The following is a 20,204-nucleotide window of genomic DNA, read 5'->3' on the forward strand; positions in this document are numbered from 1 at the left end:
GAAGGAAGTACAACAGATGCCGGGCCCTTTGATGTCTGGTGCACAACTCTGAACCCGATAACTGTCTCACTTTCGTTTTTGCTTGAGAGACAAATATCCTCGGATATGGGTATGCATGAGGAACGTTTTAGTGCAATCAGGGAACACAATCAACGGGTCGGATAGGGTATGATGGGAAACTCAATTGGTACTGGCATTGAGCATTGAGAAAGATACCCAGCTCCACACAGCTCTACATGCATGAAAGTGGTGGACTCAAAAAAAAAATTTACACTTTGTTTAACACGTCCTACGCCTCTCCAGCACACACCCTTCCTTTTCACCTGTCTCGAAGAAGAAGCAAGAAACATCCTTGATATGGCTGAAACGTTTTCTACTGAAAGTGCGGAACTTAACGGAAAGAGAGAAATTAAAACAAACAAATCCCGTTTCCCAACCAACCCCACAAAATTCCCAAAATTTAAAAGCATTACACAAGTGAAAAGACCAGAACAAAAGAGGAAAAACAAAAAAAGGGAAGGTTGAGATAGAGAGACGAAGTGTTCAATTATTTTCTTAACCCACTGCAGCATATAACCATTAGCTTTTCGGAGTTTTTTTTTTGGTTTTGGTTTTGGTTTTGTTACGCAATATCAAACGCCCCGTCATCGGACTTTCAGGACCAAGAGAAAGCAAAAAAAAAAAAAAAAGAAAAAAGAGTCAACACAGAGATTCAGAAAGAGGTTTAGAATGGTTGATTGCGTCACCACAAGTTGACTCTGGGCTCTACAAAGAATGCTATGACTTGGCGCTACGCAAGTCAATAGGTTCGTAATGAGAGAAGGAAAGTTGATACGAGTTGTTGGTAACTACTTTCCTCGATAGAATTTTTTTTGGCTTTAGACAAATGAAACGATTGGTATTATTATTCTTATCAAAGTCGTATGGGTTTATGGCGTGTCAGGTCTTTCTTCTTTTTTGTATGCCACTACATATAGACCCTTGCTCCCTCTCCCTTCTCCAAAGACAAGAAAAATAAAATAAAACAATAAAAACATCATACGTTACACAAACTGCCAGATTATTTATTTTTATTTTTTATTTGTTCCCACCCAATACTTAAGTCCAGTAGGTTAAAAATAACACATCAGCCAATGACGATTGGTGTGCTGTAATTTATATTGACTACAACTCAGGTTACAGTTTATTGAGTGAGAAAAAAAGGTGTATATCAACTAGGTAATTTGTTGTGTAACTGTGTCACAATGGCGTTATCGGTGTTCACTTTTTACGCCAATTACCCCACAAAAAAAAAAAAAAAAGAACGTAAAACGACACCAGATCGGGCCATCTCTCAAAAATTAAAGCCATAGATGAGCCAGATAGACATTTGGACAACTGCGTATCAAGAATACTACAAGGCAACTCAAACTTCCATAATCGTTTAGTTCAGTTTGTACAATACGCGGAAACAGAGAGACTAACCCTCTTCTCCTCTCTTCAAAAACATCATATCTGGATCAAGGGGGACTTTTGAAATTGCATCACTTTTAATGAAGTTGAAATAGACACCGCGCCGTCAACTCTTATTATATCTCTTTGCAAGAGCTAGCTCCCGCAAGGTTGTTCTCATTGGAACTCTCCAAAGATGGAGTAGCAACAAATACATCCCAGAGCTTGACAAGGGGACTGTAGCCAACAAAGTGACAAGTTTCTCTGAGAGTAGAGGGGAGCGCAAAGTGAAGACAGCAGCAATGCTTGTGTAGAGCTACTGCTTTCTAAAATTGTGTATTACCGTCTTCTCACTACCAGTGTTGCATGGCTGTGCGCTAAGGATCTAGCGTTTGAGAATACTATATATTGTTCAAAAGTTGGTGATCCTTAATAGTTAACTCAGTTTACGATGCAAAGCTCTATTTGTGTAAACTTGGGGCTTTTTATTGTTTGTCTTTTTGTTGTGCATAGTATTTATTATTGTTAATATTATTTTTTTTTTTTTCTTGAAAACCCCCCCTCCCTCCTCAACAAACAATATTATTACGAAACCCAACTCCACGGAGTACACATCTCTACTTTCTCTATGTGTTATTTATTTTTTTTTTTTTTCTTTTTCACCCTACTCTAGTCTGAAAAAATGGGGTGGTGTCCGGTTGGGGTAGTTAAAGAAAGGGGAGTGGTGACAACAATTTTATTTTTCATATAAATAAACAACTACATTTCCTCATATTTTCGGAGTACTACTTTTACTTCATCATCACTGAGTTTTAACCAATTCACAATCCTTGTTTCTAGTGTGGTAACTAACTATCCCATTAACTTAGAACAAGACTCACTTGTACACAGCAAACTCAAATATCTTGGTACTGTGAAACAGGCGCTTAACTTTATCAATTTTAGCTAAACGTTCCCCACACACAGACACACACACACAGACACACACACACGACGTGAACCAAAAAAAAAAAATAAAAAAAAGCACGCACACAACATTTTATAAACAGACTATAAATTTCAAGTACAATCGCCAGTTCCGAAGATATAAAAAAAAATGCCTGGTGAAACTAAACACTCACACATTACGTTAGACCACGAAGCCATGAACCAGCCACCAAAGGGCTTTGTCGAGAGATCCAAGTCCAAACCAAACTTGGCTGATTTTGCAGCTTATCAAAAATTGTATCGTCAATCCATTGAAAACCCCAGTGAATTTTTCGGCGAACAAGCGAAACAAAACTTGGATTGGTTCAAGCCATTCGACTTGGCTAGATTCCCCGTTTCTAGTGAAGACGATTTCAAAAATGGTGATTTACCAGCTTGGTTTGTCAATGGTGAATTGAATGCTTGTTATAATGCCGTTGATAGATGGGCTATCAAGAACCCCAACAAGCCTGCCATTATTTACGAGGCTGATGAAGTCAATGAGGGGAGAATTATTACTTATGGAGAGTTGTTGAAGGAGGTTAGTAAATTGGCCCAAGCTTTGGTTAAGTTGGGAGTCAAGAAGGGCGACTCAGTGGCTGTTTATTTACCAATGATTCCTGAAGCAATTGCTACCTTGTTGGCCATTACTCGTATTGGCGCTGTTCACTCAGTTGTCTTTGCTGGATTCTCAAGTGCTTCTTTGAGAGATAGAATCTTGGATGCCGATTCGAGAATTGTTATTACTGCTGATGAATCCAAAAGAGGTGGTAAGACTATTGAAACAAAGAGAATTGTTGATGACGCATTGAAGGAATGTCCTGATGTTCGCAATGTTATTGTTTTCAAGAGAACGGGAAACTCTCATGTTCCATTCACTAAGGGAAGAGATTTGTGGTGGCATGAGGAATTGGCCAAATACGGTTCATATTACCCACCAACACCAGTCAATTCAGAAGATCCTTTGTTTTTGTTGTACACTTCGGGATCTACTGGTAAGCCAAAGGGAGTCCAGCACACCACTGCAGGTTACTTGTTGGGGGCATTGCTCACAACCAAGTATGTGTTTGACGTTCATGAAGATGACATCTTGTTTACCGCTGGTGATATTGGTTGGATTACTGGTCATACTTATTGTGTTTACGGTCCATTGTTGAATGGTGCCACAACTGTTGTGTTTGAAGGTACCCCAGCATACCCCAACTTCTCAAGATACTGGGAAATCGTTGACAAGTACAAGGTCAACCAATTTTATGTTGCTCCTACTGCATTGAGATTGTTGAAACGTGCCGGAACCAAATTTGTTCAGCCATATGACTTGAGTTCATTAAGAGTATTGGGTTCAGTCGGAGAACCTATTGCCGCTGAAGTGTGGCACTGGTATAATGACAATATCGGAAGAGGTAAAGCCCACATTTGTGACACTTATTGGCAAACTGAGTCCGGTTCCCACTTGTTGGCTCCATTGGCTGGTGTTACCCCAACCAAGCCCGGATCTGCTTCCTTGCCATTCTTTGGTATTGTCCCCAAGATCTTGGATCCAACCACTGGAGAAGAATTGGAGGGTAACGATGTTGAAGGTGTTTTGGCTATCAAATCCGCATGGCCATCAATCACTAGAGGTATCTACAACGACTACAATAGATTTATTGACACTTATTTGGCCCCTTATCCAAACCACTACTTCACTGGTGATGGAGCTGCTCGTGACTTGGATGGATTCTACTGGATTTTGGGTAGAGTAGATGACGTTGTCAATGTCAGTGGTCACAGATTGTCCACTGCTGAAATTGAAGCTGCATTGATTGAACACGATTTGGTTGCCGAGAGTGCCGTTGTTGGATACGCCGACGACTTGACTGGTCAAGCTGTTGCTGCGTATGTTTCTTTGAAGAAGGACAAATTGGACGACAATGCAGATATGGATGCTATCAAGAAGGAGTTGGTTTTGACAGTTCGTAAAGAAATTGGACCTTTTGCTGCACCAAAATTGATTTTGTTGGTTGATGATTTGCCAAAGACGAGATCAGGAAAGATTATGAGACGTATTTTGCGTAAAGTCTTGGCTGGTGAAGCTGACCAATTGGGTGATACTTCAACTTTGTCCAATCCCCAAGTTGTGCAACAGATTATTAAGGTTGTTGCTGATGCAGTCAAGAAGTGATTTGGAGCAATACCTTTTTGACAGATATCTAGAGCATTTGATGGATGATGTTTATACGTTTCCTTTTATCATGTTCAAAAACTATAAATTATTGTATCTATTTATATTTATTTATTTCATTGAAAAGAAGAAGTGTGTATTTGTATCAATAATAATCGTCTAAATAAATAAAGAGCTTTGGATTCGTATATACAAGATCATCCATCCATTCCTCAATCGCATTTGAGTATCCCATGAATCAAACTCGTAGCATCAGGCTTTGCAGCAACGACATCAGGAATTAATCCGCTAGACAAAAGATACTCTTCAGTAGTAGGCCCAATGCTAGCCAACTTCCACCGTCTGCTCCCGGCAAACTCATCTATGCTCCCATTTCGCAGTTTCAAATATTGCACAATATCTCTAGTTCCTTGTGGACTGAAAAACACAATCCATCCATCCAACGAGTCGCTACCCCCATTGACAATAGCATTAAACTTGTCAACAATATCATTGCGCTCACAGGTACGATACATGACAAACTCTTCAAACTGGGTGAATTTGCCCACATCGACCAATTTCCGAGGAATGATGTCCTTGCGTACTTCACCAGTGAAAAAGGCAATTTTGGTGTTTGGCGTCAATTCATCCATTATTAGATCGGCCAATTTCGACCCGTTCCCAGCATCGATACCGCCTCGTACGTTGACGAACCCCACCTCTCTTAAAATCTTGTGAGTTGCTGGACCCACGGTGTATCCCACTTTGGTCAAAATTTTCTGCTGTATACCATGGCCATTCTCATTTTCCAATTTGATCTCGTCGATGCACTCTCGCAACATCTCAACGGCACGCTGAGACGTTATTATAAAGTAGTTCGTATCGTCAATGAACTCCTTGGACTTCAAGTAGGCCATAGTCTGTGCTTTATCTTTATGTGTATGGTGAAGTAGTGGTATGAATTGAGGAATATAAGACTTGGTTAGAAGTAGTTCATGGTATGGGTCAGTTGGTGTGCTGGGGTTCTTTAGTAGGATGACTGTTTTGTTACTCATTGCTTAAAGGTGACAGAAAGGGACAAGTTAAGTTCTCCAAAGACGGTTTCCGATTTGAAATTGAAGAGTTGTGATACGATGGATCTGAGTTTTCTCGCTGTATGATGCGGTGAGGTGCGGCTCTGTTTATTAAAGTGTATCTCGCTACCAATCCAAAAATTTGTTACACACGACCTTTTACGTTAAGCAGTTTTGTGTTTCATCTTTTGCAACATCGATCGCAGTCTATTTCAAGATTTATATAAACTCTTGAACATTCTCTGGATGTTTTTATATCACTTCTTGCCAAAGCAAGCTCATTGAAAATTTAATTCATTATGCATCTCATATACCCTGTCATATTGTAGTAGCATCTATACAAGAAGTTTCAGCTCTAGGATCGTATTAATACTTGACCATACAGAGCTCAACAAGACAAGTGTGACATCTTGCTTTGTCGTACTTTCCCTTTTAGGCGTTTATAAAACATTAATAAATAATACTTCTATCCGTCATTTGACTAATTAAAATTGCTATCATACACAATCCCTCTTCTCTTTGCTCATATATAAAGAGAAGCGCTTTCTTCTATTTTTCTTAATTCTTTTTTTTTTTTTTACAATTCTTGCCCCTCTTCAATCCATTCCGATACCCCTTCAACGACACTACAAACCACTACAACAATGTTGGCAATCGGCGACGTCATCTTAAGGTCCTTCAATTTTGTATTTTTAGTCATCGCCTTGGGGCTCACCGGTTCCTTGGCAGCTACTACCATCTCCCAACACAATCCACAAGTCAATTTCGCCGTTTTTGCTGCAGCTTTTGGAATTCTCACTTCATCCCTCTACGGGGTCTTGGCCTTTTTCATTGAAGCACTTGCATGGCCATTGATTTTGTTCCTTTTTGACTTTTTGAACTTTGTTTTCACTTTTGCTGCTGCTACTGCTATTGCTGCTGGAATCAGGGTTCACTCATGTGGAAATCAAGACTATTTGGACTCTAACAAGATTAACCAAGGATCATCGGCAAGATGCAGAAAAGCCCAAGCATCAACAGCCTTCTTGTACTTTTCAGCTTTCATTTTCATTGCTGCTGGTGTGTTTTCAGCCATTGGTTTGTTCAGAGGTGGTTTGTTTGGAACTAAGTACAACAGGTCTGCTCCAAGAACTGGCGTTCCAACTATGTCTCAAGTTTAAATAGGCGTTTTTTCTCTATTTAATACATCCGTTTTTAGTTTCTTATCCTTGCTTATGTGTGTAGTCTTCTCTTTATATAGAAGAATTGTTGTAGGTGATACTCACGTGACACAGAAACTGCAACTTGTACCATAGCCTTAACTTCAATGCTGTTACTGGAGTATCCTACAGTTGAGAGTTCTCTACATCATATTGTAAATTATTATTCTTCAATGTATAAGCAATACTGTGCATTGTACCTTGACTATATAGTGTTTATCCCACACACTTTCTTTGACATCTGCAACTTATGATGTTGGTCATGAAAAATTCAACTACAAGCTTCGCATTAAAGTAAAACGTGTCTTTATCAACGGTAAACTCTAACAACACATTGAATATTACAAAGCTATACACTTTTGATCTAAAACAAATTAACATAATCATTTCACACAATTACTTCCCGTATCGCAGTAGTACCTGCACTCTTGAAAACCTTGGCAATACGTTCATTGCCAACCATAAAATTACCAACCGTGTTTCGCACCCATTCCTTGACATAGTCAAGTTGTTCGAAATTGTAGCCAACAACATAAACCATAAAGAAGAGTGCAAAAATCACAACCAATGCGGGAATCCAAAAAAACACCAACATCTTGTCATGCTCAACTGGCTTTCTTGGGTGGTTAATGTATGTAACCACCATGTCCTCAGAAGAGTCCGACGCCAATCCAGCATCAATATCGGTATCAGTAATCTTGGAAGCAGTTGGTTCGAGATCAGCTTTTGAATTGGAACTTGATCCTACCACCTCAGTTGTTGAGACTTCTTTGGTTTCTGAATTCATCGACTGCTCGAGTGCACTCTTTGGCTTGGCGGTAAAAGTGGAGGAGGGTCCAAATGGGAACAAATCGTCGTATTGCGGTAAGTCGCTATCATCGTCTTTGTTAAATACATTCTTGACCTTTTGCCACAAGCCTGGAGAAGAAGGGGGCTTTGCTGACTCTGTAGTGGTAGTGGTATCAACAGTTGCATCTGAATCTACACCAATGTCTTTGTTTGGAGAGTCAACTTCAGTCTCTTCATCAAGACTCACTTCCATGTCATCACTATCGCTGTATTCATCATCACAATAATCAGCTTCCTCCTCATCATAATCATCTTCAGATTCGAATTCAGAATCGGCAAATTCTGAAGAGTAGTTCTTGTTATCGTCCCAAGTAGAAACTCCACTATCCTGCTGATCTGGAATATCTCTACCCTTCTTCTCTTCGTCTTGAGACATCTTTGAAATATGGCGTCCATAATCATCATTAAACATTGAATCCAACGAATCAAAGGAAGTTCTCTTTTTGATATTACTAGAAACACTAACTTCTCTCTCTGGTGGAAACTGCTCTAGCTGCAGTTGTTGTTGTTGTTGTTGTTGTTGTTGCTGCTGCTGCTGCTGCTGCTCACATGCATTGAACATGTCAATGACATTCAAATCACAATAATCTCGCAAATACTTATCATTCAGCAATTTCAAATTCCAATTGGACTTGCACTCGATAAACAATTGAATCAATTTCCGATGTCCACACATTGAAGCCAAAAACAATGGCGTCAAACCTTGATTATCTTTAACGTCAATTTTGCAACCATGAGTCACTAAAAACTTGATCAATTTACGGTAATTCTTCATAGTGGCCAAATGTAGCAACGTTTGGCCTTGTGAATTGGCAAGTTGCCAATTTGGGATAATTATTGGACAATTGGGCAAATCCACCAAAGATAAGAGACGCACCAAAACCACTTGTGTAGATAAGCCAGAGGATGTCAACTTCTTCAAAGAAGCATGGGCACTGTGAAACCAGTCATCAACGCCACCACCACCACCACAATCAGGGCTGTGAGACATGTTTGTAGGTGAAGTGGTCATTGAAGTTGGAGCAGTGCCATTGTTGTTGTTGCCACTGGTGCTGCTGTCACTACCAACAATCCTCTTGGCAATATTCTTTGCATCTTCCAACTTACCATTCATTTTCAACCCAACTATTTGCAAGGCTAACTCAATCAATTGCCGATCGGTATCGTCAGTGTATGTGAAGATTTGATGTTGTGGAGGACCGCCGATTATTGCCGAGTCTTCATTCTCAAAACTAACCAAAACCTGACCCGGCTGCAGCGCTGGCGGCAAGTAAGTCACAATTGTAGTTTCAGACCAACAATGTGTAGCCAATGCTTGATTAGGGCCAAACTTCACCGCCAAGCCTGGTCTAAAGTTGAATCCCAATAACGTTATTTCAATTCCTCCACGAACAGGGCCCTGAGCAGGAATGATTCTTTGTATTGATGGTAAACGTTGCATTGTTTGTTGAGAGGGTTGAGGGGTTTGCATTTGTTGGAATTGTGGATTTGGTGGCGGATGAGTAGTACTAGGAGCACCCATCGGAGACAATGCAGCAAACAGTGGTTGTTTCATGAAATGGATATTAGTTGAGGTGTTGGTGTTGGTGTCGCTATTGCTTAGTGGCGAGTAGCCACTAATACTTCCATTGAACATGGGATTTCCTGAGGTGTTGTATGAGTCATCAACAGACAACTTCTTGCGTTTCAAACCTCGACTGGACTCGGCATCAGTGTTTGTATGTACCTCAGATGCTGATTCATCCACAGAATTTGGAGACGAGTGCTGAGTATACTCATTATTTGAATATTTGTGTTCATTTTCCGAGTCTGAGTTTGAAGGTATTCTTTTCTTTTTGCTGGAAATCAGCAGGGTATCTCCCAACCCTTGAAGATTGAGTGATGAGCCAGCAACTGAGTTTGGCATCGAGTCCTTAGTCAAGGGGATATTTTTCTTTCTATCCATGATCATAATTGGCGAAGACAACTGTTTCGCCACAACTTCGCCCTTGTTGTTTTTTATCAACATCAAGACTCTAAACCCAGTTTGTTCCTTATGATGTCTGCAATAGCAAATAATTCTAGCCGACAACTCAACTGACTTTGAGTTGTTGTTGTTGTTGTTGTTGTTGTTGTTGTTTAGCCCTGACGGCGACGGAAATGAAACAATCTCTTTACAGTTGAAGATGATGGCCTTTTTCATCATGTTTTCATCAGACCAACTTGTAGAGTTGTTTTTAATTGCTGGTGGGATCTTGGAGGTTGAGGATGGGGTGGGAGTAGAGGCGGGTGCGGGTGCGGGAGCAGTAGCATTGAACTCATCCATTTCACCAGCGGCCTTCCCTCGCGATGCTCTTTTTTGTTCCCTCTTGATACACCTTGTACATATGTTACACGATTTCAGCAAGTCAGAAGTGAGCACATAAGCATCCAAATACAACAAATTGTCTTTCAATCTAGGGTGCAAATTTTCAACAGGATCTGCCAAACAAAATTTATTTTTGGATATAAGATCTTGTGGCACGTATAGCAAAGCTTGATTGGGTGCTGGACTCAAAGCAATATCACATCTAATTTGTGTTTCAACTCGAGAATGACTAGGCAATGCTGATAATGTCATTTTGTGTGGCAATTTCTTCATAGCTTCTGGAGAGAAATCCAAATACGAAGGATCCAGTATGTCGACAGTCCTTGGCACTGCATTTATACGATGACAGCCAAATTTCAACTTGCTCAATTCCTCTCTAACAAATTCGTACTCAGACAATGAAGTTGGATTTGATTGTATAGCAACTCCATTGGAAGAAATCGACATCATTCTCTCATCCATGGGAGATGCCATACCATTGGGAGTTTGGTACATTGAGTTTGTGATCGAGTTTTGGTGTAAACCGTTCACTTTTGACGAAAGCGGGTCCTGCGAAGAACTTGAGTCATGTGGCAAATCCAAATATAAACACTCGTTATCCTGGGGGGAAATACCATCGAGATTTATATTGTTGCGAAGGTCATTATTTTTACTGTCGTTGCTGTAGATATTTCTATTTTGTAAGCCTGAAAAGTGGGCAAAACTGTCATCATCTAGTTTGTTTGCCAAATATTTGTCTTCAATTCTAAAGGCATTAGAATCTTGTTCATTAGTCAAAGCGTAAAGCGAGTTCATCAACGTATCTCCAGTGAGCTGCTGTTGTTGGGTTTGGTCTTGTTTGCATTTCAAATTGTCGTTGTTGTTGGAGTGGTTGGGAGTGGTTGTTCCCATTGAATCGTAAACTCTTTGGTCCAAGAACTCATCTAGTATATCGTGGTTTTCGTCTAAAAGCTTAGTATGTGAATTGTGACTGCTTAGTATGTTGTATAAGTCATTATTATTGTCGTTGTTGTTGTTGTTGTTGCTGTTGTTACTGTTGATGTTATCACTGTTGCTAAAGAAGTCATGACTTGATGCATGCTCCTCGTGTGCAGCAAAACTCATTGTAGGTTCGGGAGTGAGTAAACTTGATAGTCTATATTGTTCGTGGCAGTGTTGTTGTCTCAGACTAGTATCCTGTGTTCACAGATACATATATATATATATATATATGATTTACTGTAGCAGTTGTTGTTACTGGTATTCAATAAAAATTCAATTGAAATATAAAAGAAAAGAAAAGAAAAGAAAAAGGAGAAGAAAAGAGGAGAGAGAAAATAAAAAAATTAAAGACTCTCAATTTTTCTGTCTGTCTGTCTGTCTGTCTGTCTGTCTGTCTGTCTGTTTGTCTGTTTGTCTGACAAAGACTTTGTGAGTGTCTGACTTATAATAAGAGGAAAAAAAAAATAAATAAAATAGACAATCAGACCTACAGAGAGTATGAGTATACACTGTTAAATTAATCCTCAACTGGTTACTTTCTCTCAGTACCCCTTCATTCCAACCCTTAGCCTGACTAGTCTGATCTCTTTGAGTGTGCATGCATCCCTCTCTCCCTCCCTCCTGTTTCCTTTTCTTTTTTTTTTTTTAAAAAAATTTTTGTTCACTAAGGCGGTGGCTGATGGGTTTTGTACACATTAGGAGACGAGGAAACGTTTACATTTCGTCGTTGCTGAAAGCTCTTTTGATTGCTTATATCAAATTACAAAGGAAGCCTTTTCCCTGTTGTTGTAGCAACTTGATCTTATCTTTATAAATCACCCAACATCTGACTGAGATCTAAGCCATCAGATCCTCTTCCTCACTCTTTATGTCGTTTGTTTTGTTTCTCGTATTAGGTTTCACTACTTCAGAACAATAGAGGACTAATCGTTCGGTTGTACACAAAATTTGTTTGTGAATTGTTTTATAGTTTAATTTAATTATTAATATTCTTTTTTTTTTTTTAAGAATAGGAATAGAAGTAGTAAAAAAAAAGGGGGGGTGTGGGATCTCATGGTTTCGTCGATGGGCGGCGGCAGGATGACAGCTGCTCAACCACGAGGATTGAAAGCATGCCGTTCTCCTCGAACATATGAACAACCTCCCTTCTTCCGCTTGTTATTTTTGTAATTGACAATCTGTTCGCCTCTTTCTTTTTTATTTTCTTTTTACATTATTTTGCAGTCACCCACTACTTTCTTGCTTCCATGTGAAATTAGTGTAGTAAAGAGAGATAGCTGAACTTGCTATCTGGAGGTATCTATATACGAAGATGACACGTATACATAGTTCATACCAATACGTCACATATATGAATTGGTTTTAAATCTATATATGTATCAATTGACTGCAAAAATGAATGACAAACCAGTTACTCAACAATTGACATTCCTGCATATTAACACAATATTTAGATTTGTTGGGGATTTTCTTAATATTACATAATATATTACATAATACAATATGATTCTTATTTCTTTTTTTTGTTTTTTTTTTTTTTTTTGCAACAGACGCATTTTTCTATTATTGGAATTTTTTTCAAGAAAAGATATGGCCATTCAGAAGAAAGGTTATTGCTATATCTTCAAGATGATTCCATCCTCCCACAGAGCTTCTTCATAAGGATCAATAGAATATGCCATTTACTTACTTTACAGTAGAAGTAGAACGTGAAACAGTGGAATAACTTCCTCGGCTCCTGCTCCCCCCCCACTCCCATACTCCCATCTTTTTTTGCAATTAATCAAAGAGTTGTTTGTTGCCGTTGTGGCTCTCCTCCATCAACATTCTAGTCCACTTACCCCTCTACGCAAATTGACTCCTTCAGCTTTCTTATGCGATTCTTAAAGAGACTACATAATAATGTGCTAGTTGTATGTTACTTGTCGATTGACCCAGATTTAAACCGCATTGTGATTCCGAAAGTCTGTTGAATGGATTTCAGTTCAACATTTTTCCTATAAGTAGGCCAGGATTGCTCTGGCAGCTCTAGAAAGTTCAGATCCGATCCAGATTAAGCAGATATTAAGAGATCCTAACGGCATACATCAACCTCAACTAGCTATTACCTAGCCAAAACAACAATTGTGGCCGTAAACCCAATCATTGTTCAGGTACTGGTGCATTCAAAAGCGAACCCCAGCCAAGTATATGTTTGATTGATTTAATATCTTACACGTAGGGTAGTGTAAATTGGCCAAAAATGAAAATTTCTACACACGAGAGCAAATGGAAAAAAGGAAAATCATAAACTGGTTCGACAACAGTCCAACCACCTGATCAATCAACGAACCCAAAGCTTATACAATGCCCAGAAACACATTGTACGTGACTGGATTCACAAGAGAATCAAAGGCTGTTGATTTGGCACCTGAATTTGAAAAGTATGTATTTTGATCACTTATTTTTGTCATGATGGATTCCACCTACTCCCATACACTCATAGTGGGTTGTTCTTTCCTAAAACAACTATTTTGCATATTCATTGAAACATAGAAGAAAAAAGAAAGAACGATTAACTCATCAAATGGTTTGTTTTCCAAGATTTCCAAGATAGATTTTCATCTTATCCGCCTTCCCCACAAAATCTACAACAGATTTTCATCTCGTTGCATATTTACTTCATTTCAGTTGAAGTATTTTGGCAATTTCCTTTCATAACCAGCCCTACCCAGCTATTCAATTTTCCAACAAGTTCCTCCTTTCGTTCCCTCTTTTCAATGGTTGACCCACTTTTTCCCCATTTTGATTATTCCTTCTTTCTTTCATCACAACTCACCGTCCAAACTCAACTTTCAATTTTATTGAGACCATTAACCCGGTTCAATGCGAGTCAACTCCTATTCCCTTCTCATCAATTTCATGACAAGTTTCATCAAACTTCGTTCTTTTCCCTCCTTCCTTCTTCATTTTTTTCTTTTTTTTTCTTCACTTCGTTTACACTTCACATTATTCTTCAATTTAGTCATTACTTTACTAACTTTTAGTTTTCTAATTCATTTCTTTCAAAGCTTGGAAAATCACTAACAGAAACAACCAATCAAAATCATTGTCCTTTTTTCATCTATTCAATTGAATCAAATTAACTATTGCAAATCACACGATCCACAAAGATCCTTCCATTTTACAAAGTATTATCAGTCAAACTAACAATTCATTTTTTTTTTCTTCTCAAGGTATGGTGATTTAGTCAGATTAGATATTCCTCCACCAAGAACATCTGATGGAGAGAAGTTTGCATTTGTTGAATATAAAGATGCTGAAAGCTGTGAACGTGCTTTGGATATGGACCGTAAAGATTTCCCATTCACACTTCCTGGTGGGTTAGTTGTGCAAGTCGCCAAATCTGACCCATTCCCCGCTAGAGAGAGAGGTGGATTTAGAGGAAGGGGTGGATATGGATACGGACGTGGTGGCCCAGGCGGTGGCCCAGGTGGCGGCTACGGTCGTGGAAGAGACGGCTACGGATATGGTGGTGGAAGAGGTTACGACGATGGATACGGAAGAGGTTACGGCGGTGGTTACGGTGGAGATAGAAGAGGTGGTGGATATGGAGGCTACGGAGATAGAAGAGGTGGTGGATATGGAGGATACGGTGGTGGTGGTGGTGGTAGAGGTTACGACGATGGATACGGAAGAAGAAGTGGCGGTTTCTCCTCCGGTGGTAGAGGTGGAAGAGGTGGTTATGGCGATTACAGAGGTAGCCGTGATGGTAGTCGCGAACCACGTGATGGCTATAGAGGTGGAGGAGGACCAGATCGTGGATACGGCAATGGTGGTGGTAGTGGTCATTTCGAAGATAGAGAGTACAGAAGAGGCAGCGACACATATGAACGTGAGCCTAGGAGTGAAGAGAGGGGCAGATACAGCAGATCTCCATCTAGATCTCCTGTCAGAAGAGACAGATCAAGATCACCTGGCATGTAGAAAGAGCGAGATGCTGGAGAGATTTATGCTGTTTGATCTACCATTCAATACTCTTATCTTGATGGGAAATAAATTGTCGTTTGTAGCGTTGATATAAAAATCTATATATAGCTCTGAAATTTAACACGATGGATAATGAGATATCGCAATGTGTATCTCCCTCACAACACCGATAACCCCACAGTCATTAACCCGAAATTGGGAGCACGTCCGATACTGGAAGCGCCCCTCATCATTGGCGTTCCGCTTGACATATTGGCATTCTTGGCATTGACTTCTCTCAAGGTGCTCAAAATTACAGTCAAGACCAATGTGTCTTGATCTACCCACAAGGTGCTGTTGAGGAAGGAATCGTTATCAGGCAGTGGAGTAGGAGTAGGAGTAGGAGTAGTAGGAGTAGTAGTAGGAGTAGTAGCTGCTGTTGTTGTTGGTCTTGGTGTGCCAGGAGTTCCCTGTGCGGGTACTGTTGCAGCTGCTGCTGATGCTCCCACTGGCTGCAAATCCTGATAAATTTCAGCCTTACCAATCTCATAGTACTTCTTTGGGATAAACCCGCCATCATCCTTCTTGTACAACACCACATCCTTAAAACATCCAAAGGGCGGAAGTTCATTTGGGATAAACGTAGCGCGCCGATTACAACAATTGGAAAACCCATCCTCTTCCACAAACTTGTTATTCGGGATTGGGTTAACAAAAGTCTTGGGATCATTCACATCAAACTCGACATAGTCCTCCTTTGGTGACGATTTCTTCAATTTGAGGAAGCCGGAAGATGGCGGTTTCTTATTCACAGTGTCATCGCAAAGCGAAGGCTCGTCATCGTCAATCACGAGTAGTCGCATGTGGGGATTGTACTCGCAGACGAGCCCCGTGGCGATCGTGGTTCCAATGACTCTGAACCTGGTGTTTTTGTAGATAAAGTCGGCAAAAGGTTTGAAACTTGACTGGAACATGACGATTTTGAAACTTGATGGTGTGTTTGGGTAGAATTCGAATATGAATCGACGATAATTTTGCGAAAACTTCAGGTGTACAAAACAATAGTCAAAAGTCTCGAAATCTGTGTCGTTATTGTTATTGTTGTTGTTGTTGTTGTTGTTGTTGTTGTTGTTGTTGTTGTTGTTTTTGTTTTTGCTGTTTGTGGTAGCAGTAGTTGCGTCTGCTTCTGGATTTGGTGGCGGCGATGGGATCTCTTTGAATTTCTTGAAAATGAGATACGGGGTGTTCTTTCGAAACGTAGACAACGTAGGCAGATGCATTTTCAAAAGTGGCAATCCTTGCCCCTTGATCTTGTAACTTACGGGGATAATGTGATTCCGTTCATCAATCACTTCACCACCGTCGATATTAGCCCTTGATATTTCATTCTTGTTCGTCCCATTAGGTAAGGAAGTGAGTTTCTTGATATTGCCATTGGCATCATACACAATCATCGAGCTTTTCCTCTCCTTTTTGATATTGGCTCTTAGTTGTTTGAAAAGTTTGAACGAGGCCGAGGACGTGAATATCAACACATCATTCTTCAATATGCCTCCGACAAACACAACCAGCCGTTTATAGTTGTATGCAGATAACCTACGTTCCATTATCTTTTGATGGTCAATTTGGTACTGCTCCTCGGGTGATTGACTGTCGTTAAAAATAGTCGACAAGTCATCATCCGCAATGGTGTCATTTTCAGCATCGTAATCCTCGTCAAAATGATCAACGGAGGGCACATTACGAATACCACCACCACCGCTACCACCGCTACCACCACCGCGACCAGCATTAGCGCGAGCCTCTCGCCGACGGCGATCTTCGGCTTGTTGGCGATCCTCGGTTAATCTCATTTGCCGTAGGACAAACGGAAGATACATTGTAAAATTATCGGTGTAAATGTCCTGTAATTCAAGTCGTTGCTTCCGCGTGGCGCAAAGGGTGTCTGTTTCTGATAATGCTATTGAATGATTGTCGCTGCTCTGTTGTTCACTAACGGGAGCAGAAGTCAACGGAGACAAGCAATCGTCACTGTCATTTGGCTCGTGAGTTGGTGTTTGTCGAACTGCAGTTGATTCCTTCTTGTCTTCCCCCTTGTGAAGAATTTCTACGTTATACCGCGGCAGAACTCCATCGGTGGTGGCTTTATTGGTACTGGATAACGTGGTACTTTGGGTGGATGAGGACGTAGATGATGATTTTGATTTCGTTGATTCTTTGGAGTTGTGTCGATGCGGCTGAGATGGGCTTAGGTAAGACTGTGGCGGTAACAACAGTTGTTGTTGTTGTTGTTGCTGCTGCTGGTACTGCTGTTGGTGCTTTTCCTTAACCCCATGCTCCCTTTGGCCTTGGGGTTGGGATTTACGTCTTCTGAAAATGTGCATTGTTCTGGGAGGTATTTGCTTTGTAAAGAAAGCGAAGAAGAACTGAAAAAGCAGTGGTTTTTCGTATCTCTCTCTCTTGTGTAGAAAATCTCTCTCCTTGTACAAAACAAAACAAAACAAAAAGACAATTTATGAAATTCGCTTCAAAATTACACAATAGCAAACATAGAACAATTTGCGGGATTAAACGAGAAAGAGGATACACAAGGCGTCGTTACTCGTAGCAGAAGTACATAAAGAGTAGACGAGAAATAGGCAGTCCGCTATACTTTCGTACTCTGTTCTTTTGAGTAGTCTAATGAAGAATGTGGCCCTCCGGGTCTGTAGCAATCAGTAAATCACTTCTCAGGACATTTCGAAAACAATTGCGCGCAACTTCCATTATCTTGTGCCAAGACATAATAATACTATATAACTGCATGTCAAATCAGATTACATCTTAAAAGAAATCTCCCTTTACTATTCATGAACTAATACCAACTATCTAAATAGAAGTAGCTTATAGCGTTTGAACGATATCAAAACAAGCTCTTGCCTTCTTTGGACCCACAGAAAAATCATATGCACCAACTTCATTCTCTTTATCCATGGTCACGTCACTGTCCTGACTATGTATTCCCATTGAGCGTTTATACTCTTGGTCCATGGCAACATAGTTTGTCTTATTGACAGAAACATTCACTTTGGCATTTGATTCCACCAATTTCCGCAATCTTGAAGATTTGGAAAAACTCTTGATTATATGATCTTTGTCCTTGATCGTTTCCTTAAGCTGCATTATTTCATCCTCCTGCTCTTTGAGCACTTCCATCAACTCCTTGTTGTCTGAATTGGTGGTGCTACGATGTGGATTCTTGGTGTATGCAATCTTCAACTGCTGTTCAAGGCGAGCAATGTAATTGTCATATTCATTCCTCTCGTGGGTTATTCGCTTATACAACTCTTCAATGTTGGCAACGTATATTTGAGCGTTATCGGCACCAGAGCCAATAATATCATTGAGCGCACTATCTTTCACAATCACCGTTTCTGTTTTTTGCAAATCGGTGAGTCGACTGAGATAAGTGACCTTTTCCATTAAAACTTTATTCTCCGCTTTTAATGCATTGTCCAACACTGATGTGTCCACAGGAGATGAGGTATCCGTATATCCACTCGATTTCAACATCAACAATTCATGTCGCTGCTGTTCAATTGTATTGTTCAACTCTTGAATTAGTTTTGATGTTTCTGGATCAGTTACCTCTATGCCTCTTCCAACATTTTTTTCAACATTAATTACAATATCCTTTGCCCTGGCAGCAAACCTCAAAGTCTTGTAGGTCTCGGAGACAGTTTGCTGTGCAGTGGCATTGCTTCCACAACCCATATGAATTGTACACAATATCAGTACCAAACTTCTACCACTTAATGCAGGCTGCAATATTCTCGTCAATTTTGAATCTCGGTAACTTATATGATAATCCACAACACCATGCGATGATGCTGAAAGCTTGTTTATGACATTGCTCAAGGCTAGCAATGACTTGTTGATGTATGAACCTTCTTTTCGTCTTTCCAAGCTTGAAGACGCTCTCTCTGAACCTGCAAGGTCGCACAATGACAATGTGGATGTCGTTTCACAACTGGTAATCTCATTCACAATTTTGAGTCTAATTTGCAATATCGAGTGTGATCTAGAAGACCTCGCATTGAAATCGGTGGCGCTCGTTTTTCTATTAAGGTCACCTCTTCTGATCAAGGTTAGAAGTTGCTCTTTGGAAGTGACTATAGGCGTGGTCAATCCCGTTACTTTGACGCCAAACTCTGGATCGTCTCTAATCTTTAAATCGTTGCCATTAATACTGCCATTGCCAGTATTCAACAAATCAATAATGCGTTCATTGTATATTTCAAGATATGATACATTAATTTGATGTTTCACCACTTCTTCTCCCAAACTTCCAATCTTGTCAAAGAGATCATTCACCGCCATTTCGACAAACCCGGACTCCTTCTCATTACCCTTCATACTGTACGTTTTCCCCGACCCAGTCATTCCATATGCAAAAACAGTGCCGTTGTAACCTTCATCAAGAAATTTCTCCACAATGGGCTTGCATGCTTTCAAGTACACTTGGTAATTGTTGTTCAGGTACACGTCATTGTCAAAGACGTTATCAAAGACAAAGCTGCTCCCATCGACATGAGATATGCTGCTATTATACGAGTTTATGTACCAATTTTGTTGCGCTCCTTGGGTAAATGATTCAGGGTTGGGGCGAATAGATACAGTTATGGTACCAGTATAGGGTTCTTGACGACAGTAACTTCCCGAGTTAACGGGGGTCCCAGGGCGACTCGTGCCAAGGGACGATCCTGGCCTTGACCTTGGCTGTGATTGCTGCTGGTGATGATGATGTTGCAATACAGGTGAGGACGATCTAAGTACTGTTGGCCTTGACGGAGGACGAAAAGTTGATTTGGCGGATGAGGATGGTCGCGTGGGTGTAGATAATGATGAAACAGACGCGCTAGACGAATTACCCAAGGACGACCTTGTTCTCATTGGTGTTTTAAAAGACATTTGTGGTGAAAACGGTATCAGTGTTGACTCTGGATACTTCAATGGTGACGGCTCTGTTATCTCCTAGCTTTTCTTTTTTTTTTTTTTTCTTTTTCTTTTTCTTTTCCTTATGGCATATGTATATTTTATTTTGACGATAAAAGTGTCTTTTGCGTATTTGACATTTGTGTTTACGTTTGATACGAATTGGGAAAGTATATTGGATACACAAAACACAAAAAGGCATGCATAGATTATTTGATATCCGCCTACGTAACAAACTCTGCAACCTTCTTGAGCTAAGTTATTCACTTCCCATGTGGATACAGACTCAACAT

At 40.2% G+C, this 20,204-nt stretch overlaps 7 protein-coding genes across 7 annotated transcripts; 3 read left to right on the top strand and 4 right to left on the bottom strand. All coding sequences in view use genetic code 12, as the record gives it.

The window, feature by feature from the left end:
* Positions 1–2,575: 2,575 nt before the first annotated feature.
* On the top strand, positions 2,576–4,561 carry ACS1 (acetate--CoA ligase 1; the record flags this gene model as incomplete). The annotated part of the gene is made up of 1 exon (XM_051754924.1): positions 2,576–4,561. One exon carries the CDS (start codon positions 2,576–2,578, stop codon positions 4,559–4,561), a length of 1,986 nt encoding a protein of 661 aa, XP_051606218.1.
* A 212-nt stretch (positions 4,562–4,773) lies between these two features.
* On the bottom strand, positions 4,774–5,595 carry HEM4 (uroporphyrinogen-III synthase; the record flags this gene model as incomplete). Its single annotated transcript, XM_051754925.1, has 1 exon — positions 4,774–5,595. The coding sequence occupies one exon, from the start codon at positions 5,593–5,595 to the stop codon at positions 4,774–4,776; it is 822 nt and encodes a 273-aa protein (XP_051606219.1).
* Positions 5,596–6,257: 662 nt separating this feature from the next.
* On the top strand, positions 6,258–6,773 carry KGF57_005321 (MARVEL domain-containing protein; the record flags this gene model as incomplete). The annotated part of the gene is made up of 1 exon (XM_051754926.1): positions 6,258–6,773. The coding sequence occupies one exon, from the start codon at positions 6,258–6,260 to the stop codon at positions 6,771–6,773; it is 516 nt and encodes a 171-aa protein (XP_051606220.1).
* A 427-nt stretch (positions 6,774–7,200) lies between these two features.
* SPT23 (Spt23p) lies at positions 7,201–11,112 on the bottom strand (the record flags this gene model as incomplete). Its single annotated transcript, XM_051754927.1, has 1 exon — positions 7,201–11,112. The coding sequence occupies one exon, from the start codon at positions 11,110–11,112 to the stop codon at positions 7,201–7,203; it is 3,912 nt and encodes a 1,303-aa protein (XP_051606221.1).
* Positions 11,113–13,335: 2,223 nt separating this feature from the next.
* SLR1 (Slr1p) lies at positions 13,336–14,955 on the top strand (the record flags this gene model as incomplete). Its single annotated transcript, XM_051754928.1, has 2 exons — positions 13,336–13,412; positions 14,205–14,955. The coding sequence occupies 2 exons, from the start codon at positions 13,336–13,338 to the stop codon at positions 14,953–14,955; spliced, it is 828 nt and encodes a 275-aa protein (XP_051606222.1).
* A 161-nt stretch (positions 14,956–15,116) lies between these two features.
* KGF57_005324 (uncharacterized protein) lies at positions 15,117–17,321 on the bottom strand (the record flags this gene model as incomplete). The annotated part of the gene is made up of 1 exon (XM_051754929.1): positions 15,117–17,321. One exon carries the CDS (start codon positions 17,319–17,321, stop codon positions 15,117–15,119), a length of 2,205 nt encoding a protein of 734 aa, XP_051606223.1.
* A 499-nt stretch (positions 17,322–17,820) lies between these two features.
* Positions 17,821–19,887, bottom strand: KIP2 (Kip2p; the record flags this gene model as incomplete). Its single annotated transcript, XM_051754930.1, has 1 exon — positions 17,821–19,887. One exon carries the CDS (start codon positions 19,885–19,887, stop codon positions 17,821–17,823), a length of 2,067 nt encoding a protein of 688 aa, XP_051606224.1.
* Between the last annotated feature and the right edge of the window lie 317 nt (positions 19,888–20,204).

Source organism: Candida theae (assembly GCF_024610275.1).
Source record: "Candida theae strain CBS 12239 chromosome Unknown scaffold21, whole genome shotgun sequence".
Taxonomy (NCBI): domain Eukaryota; kingdom Fungi; phylum Ascomycota; class Pichiomycetes; order Serinales; family Debaryomycetaceae; genus Lodderomyces; species Lodderomyces theae.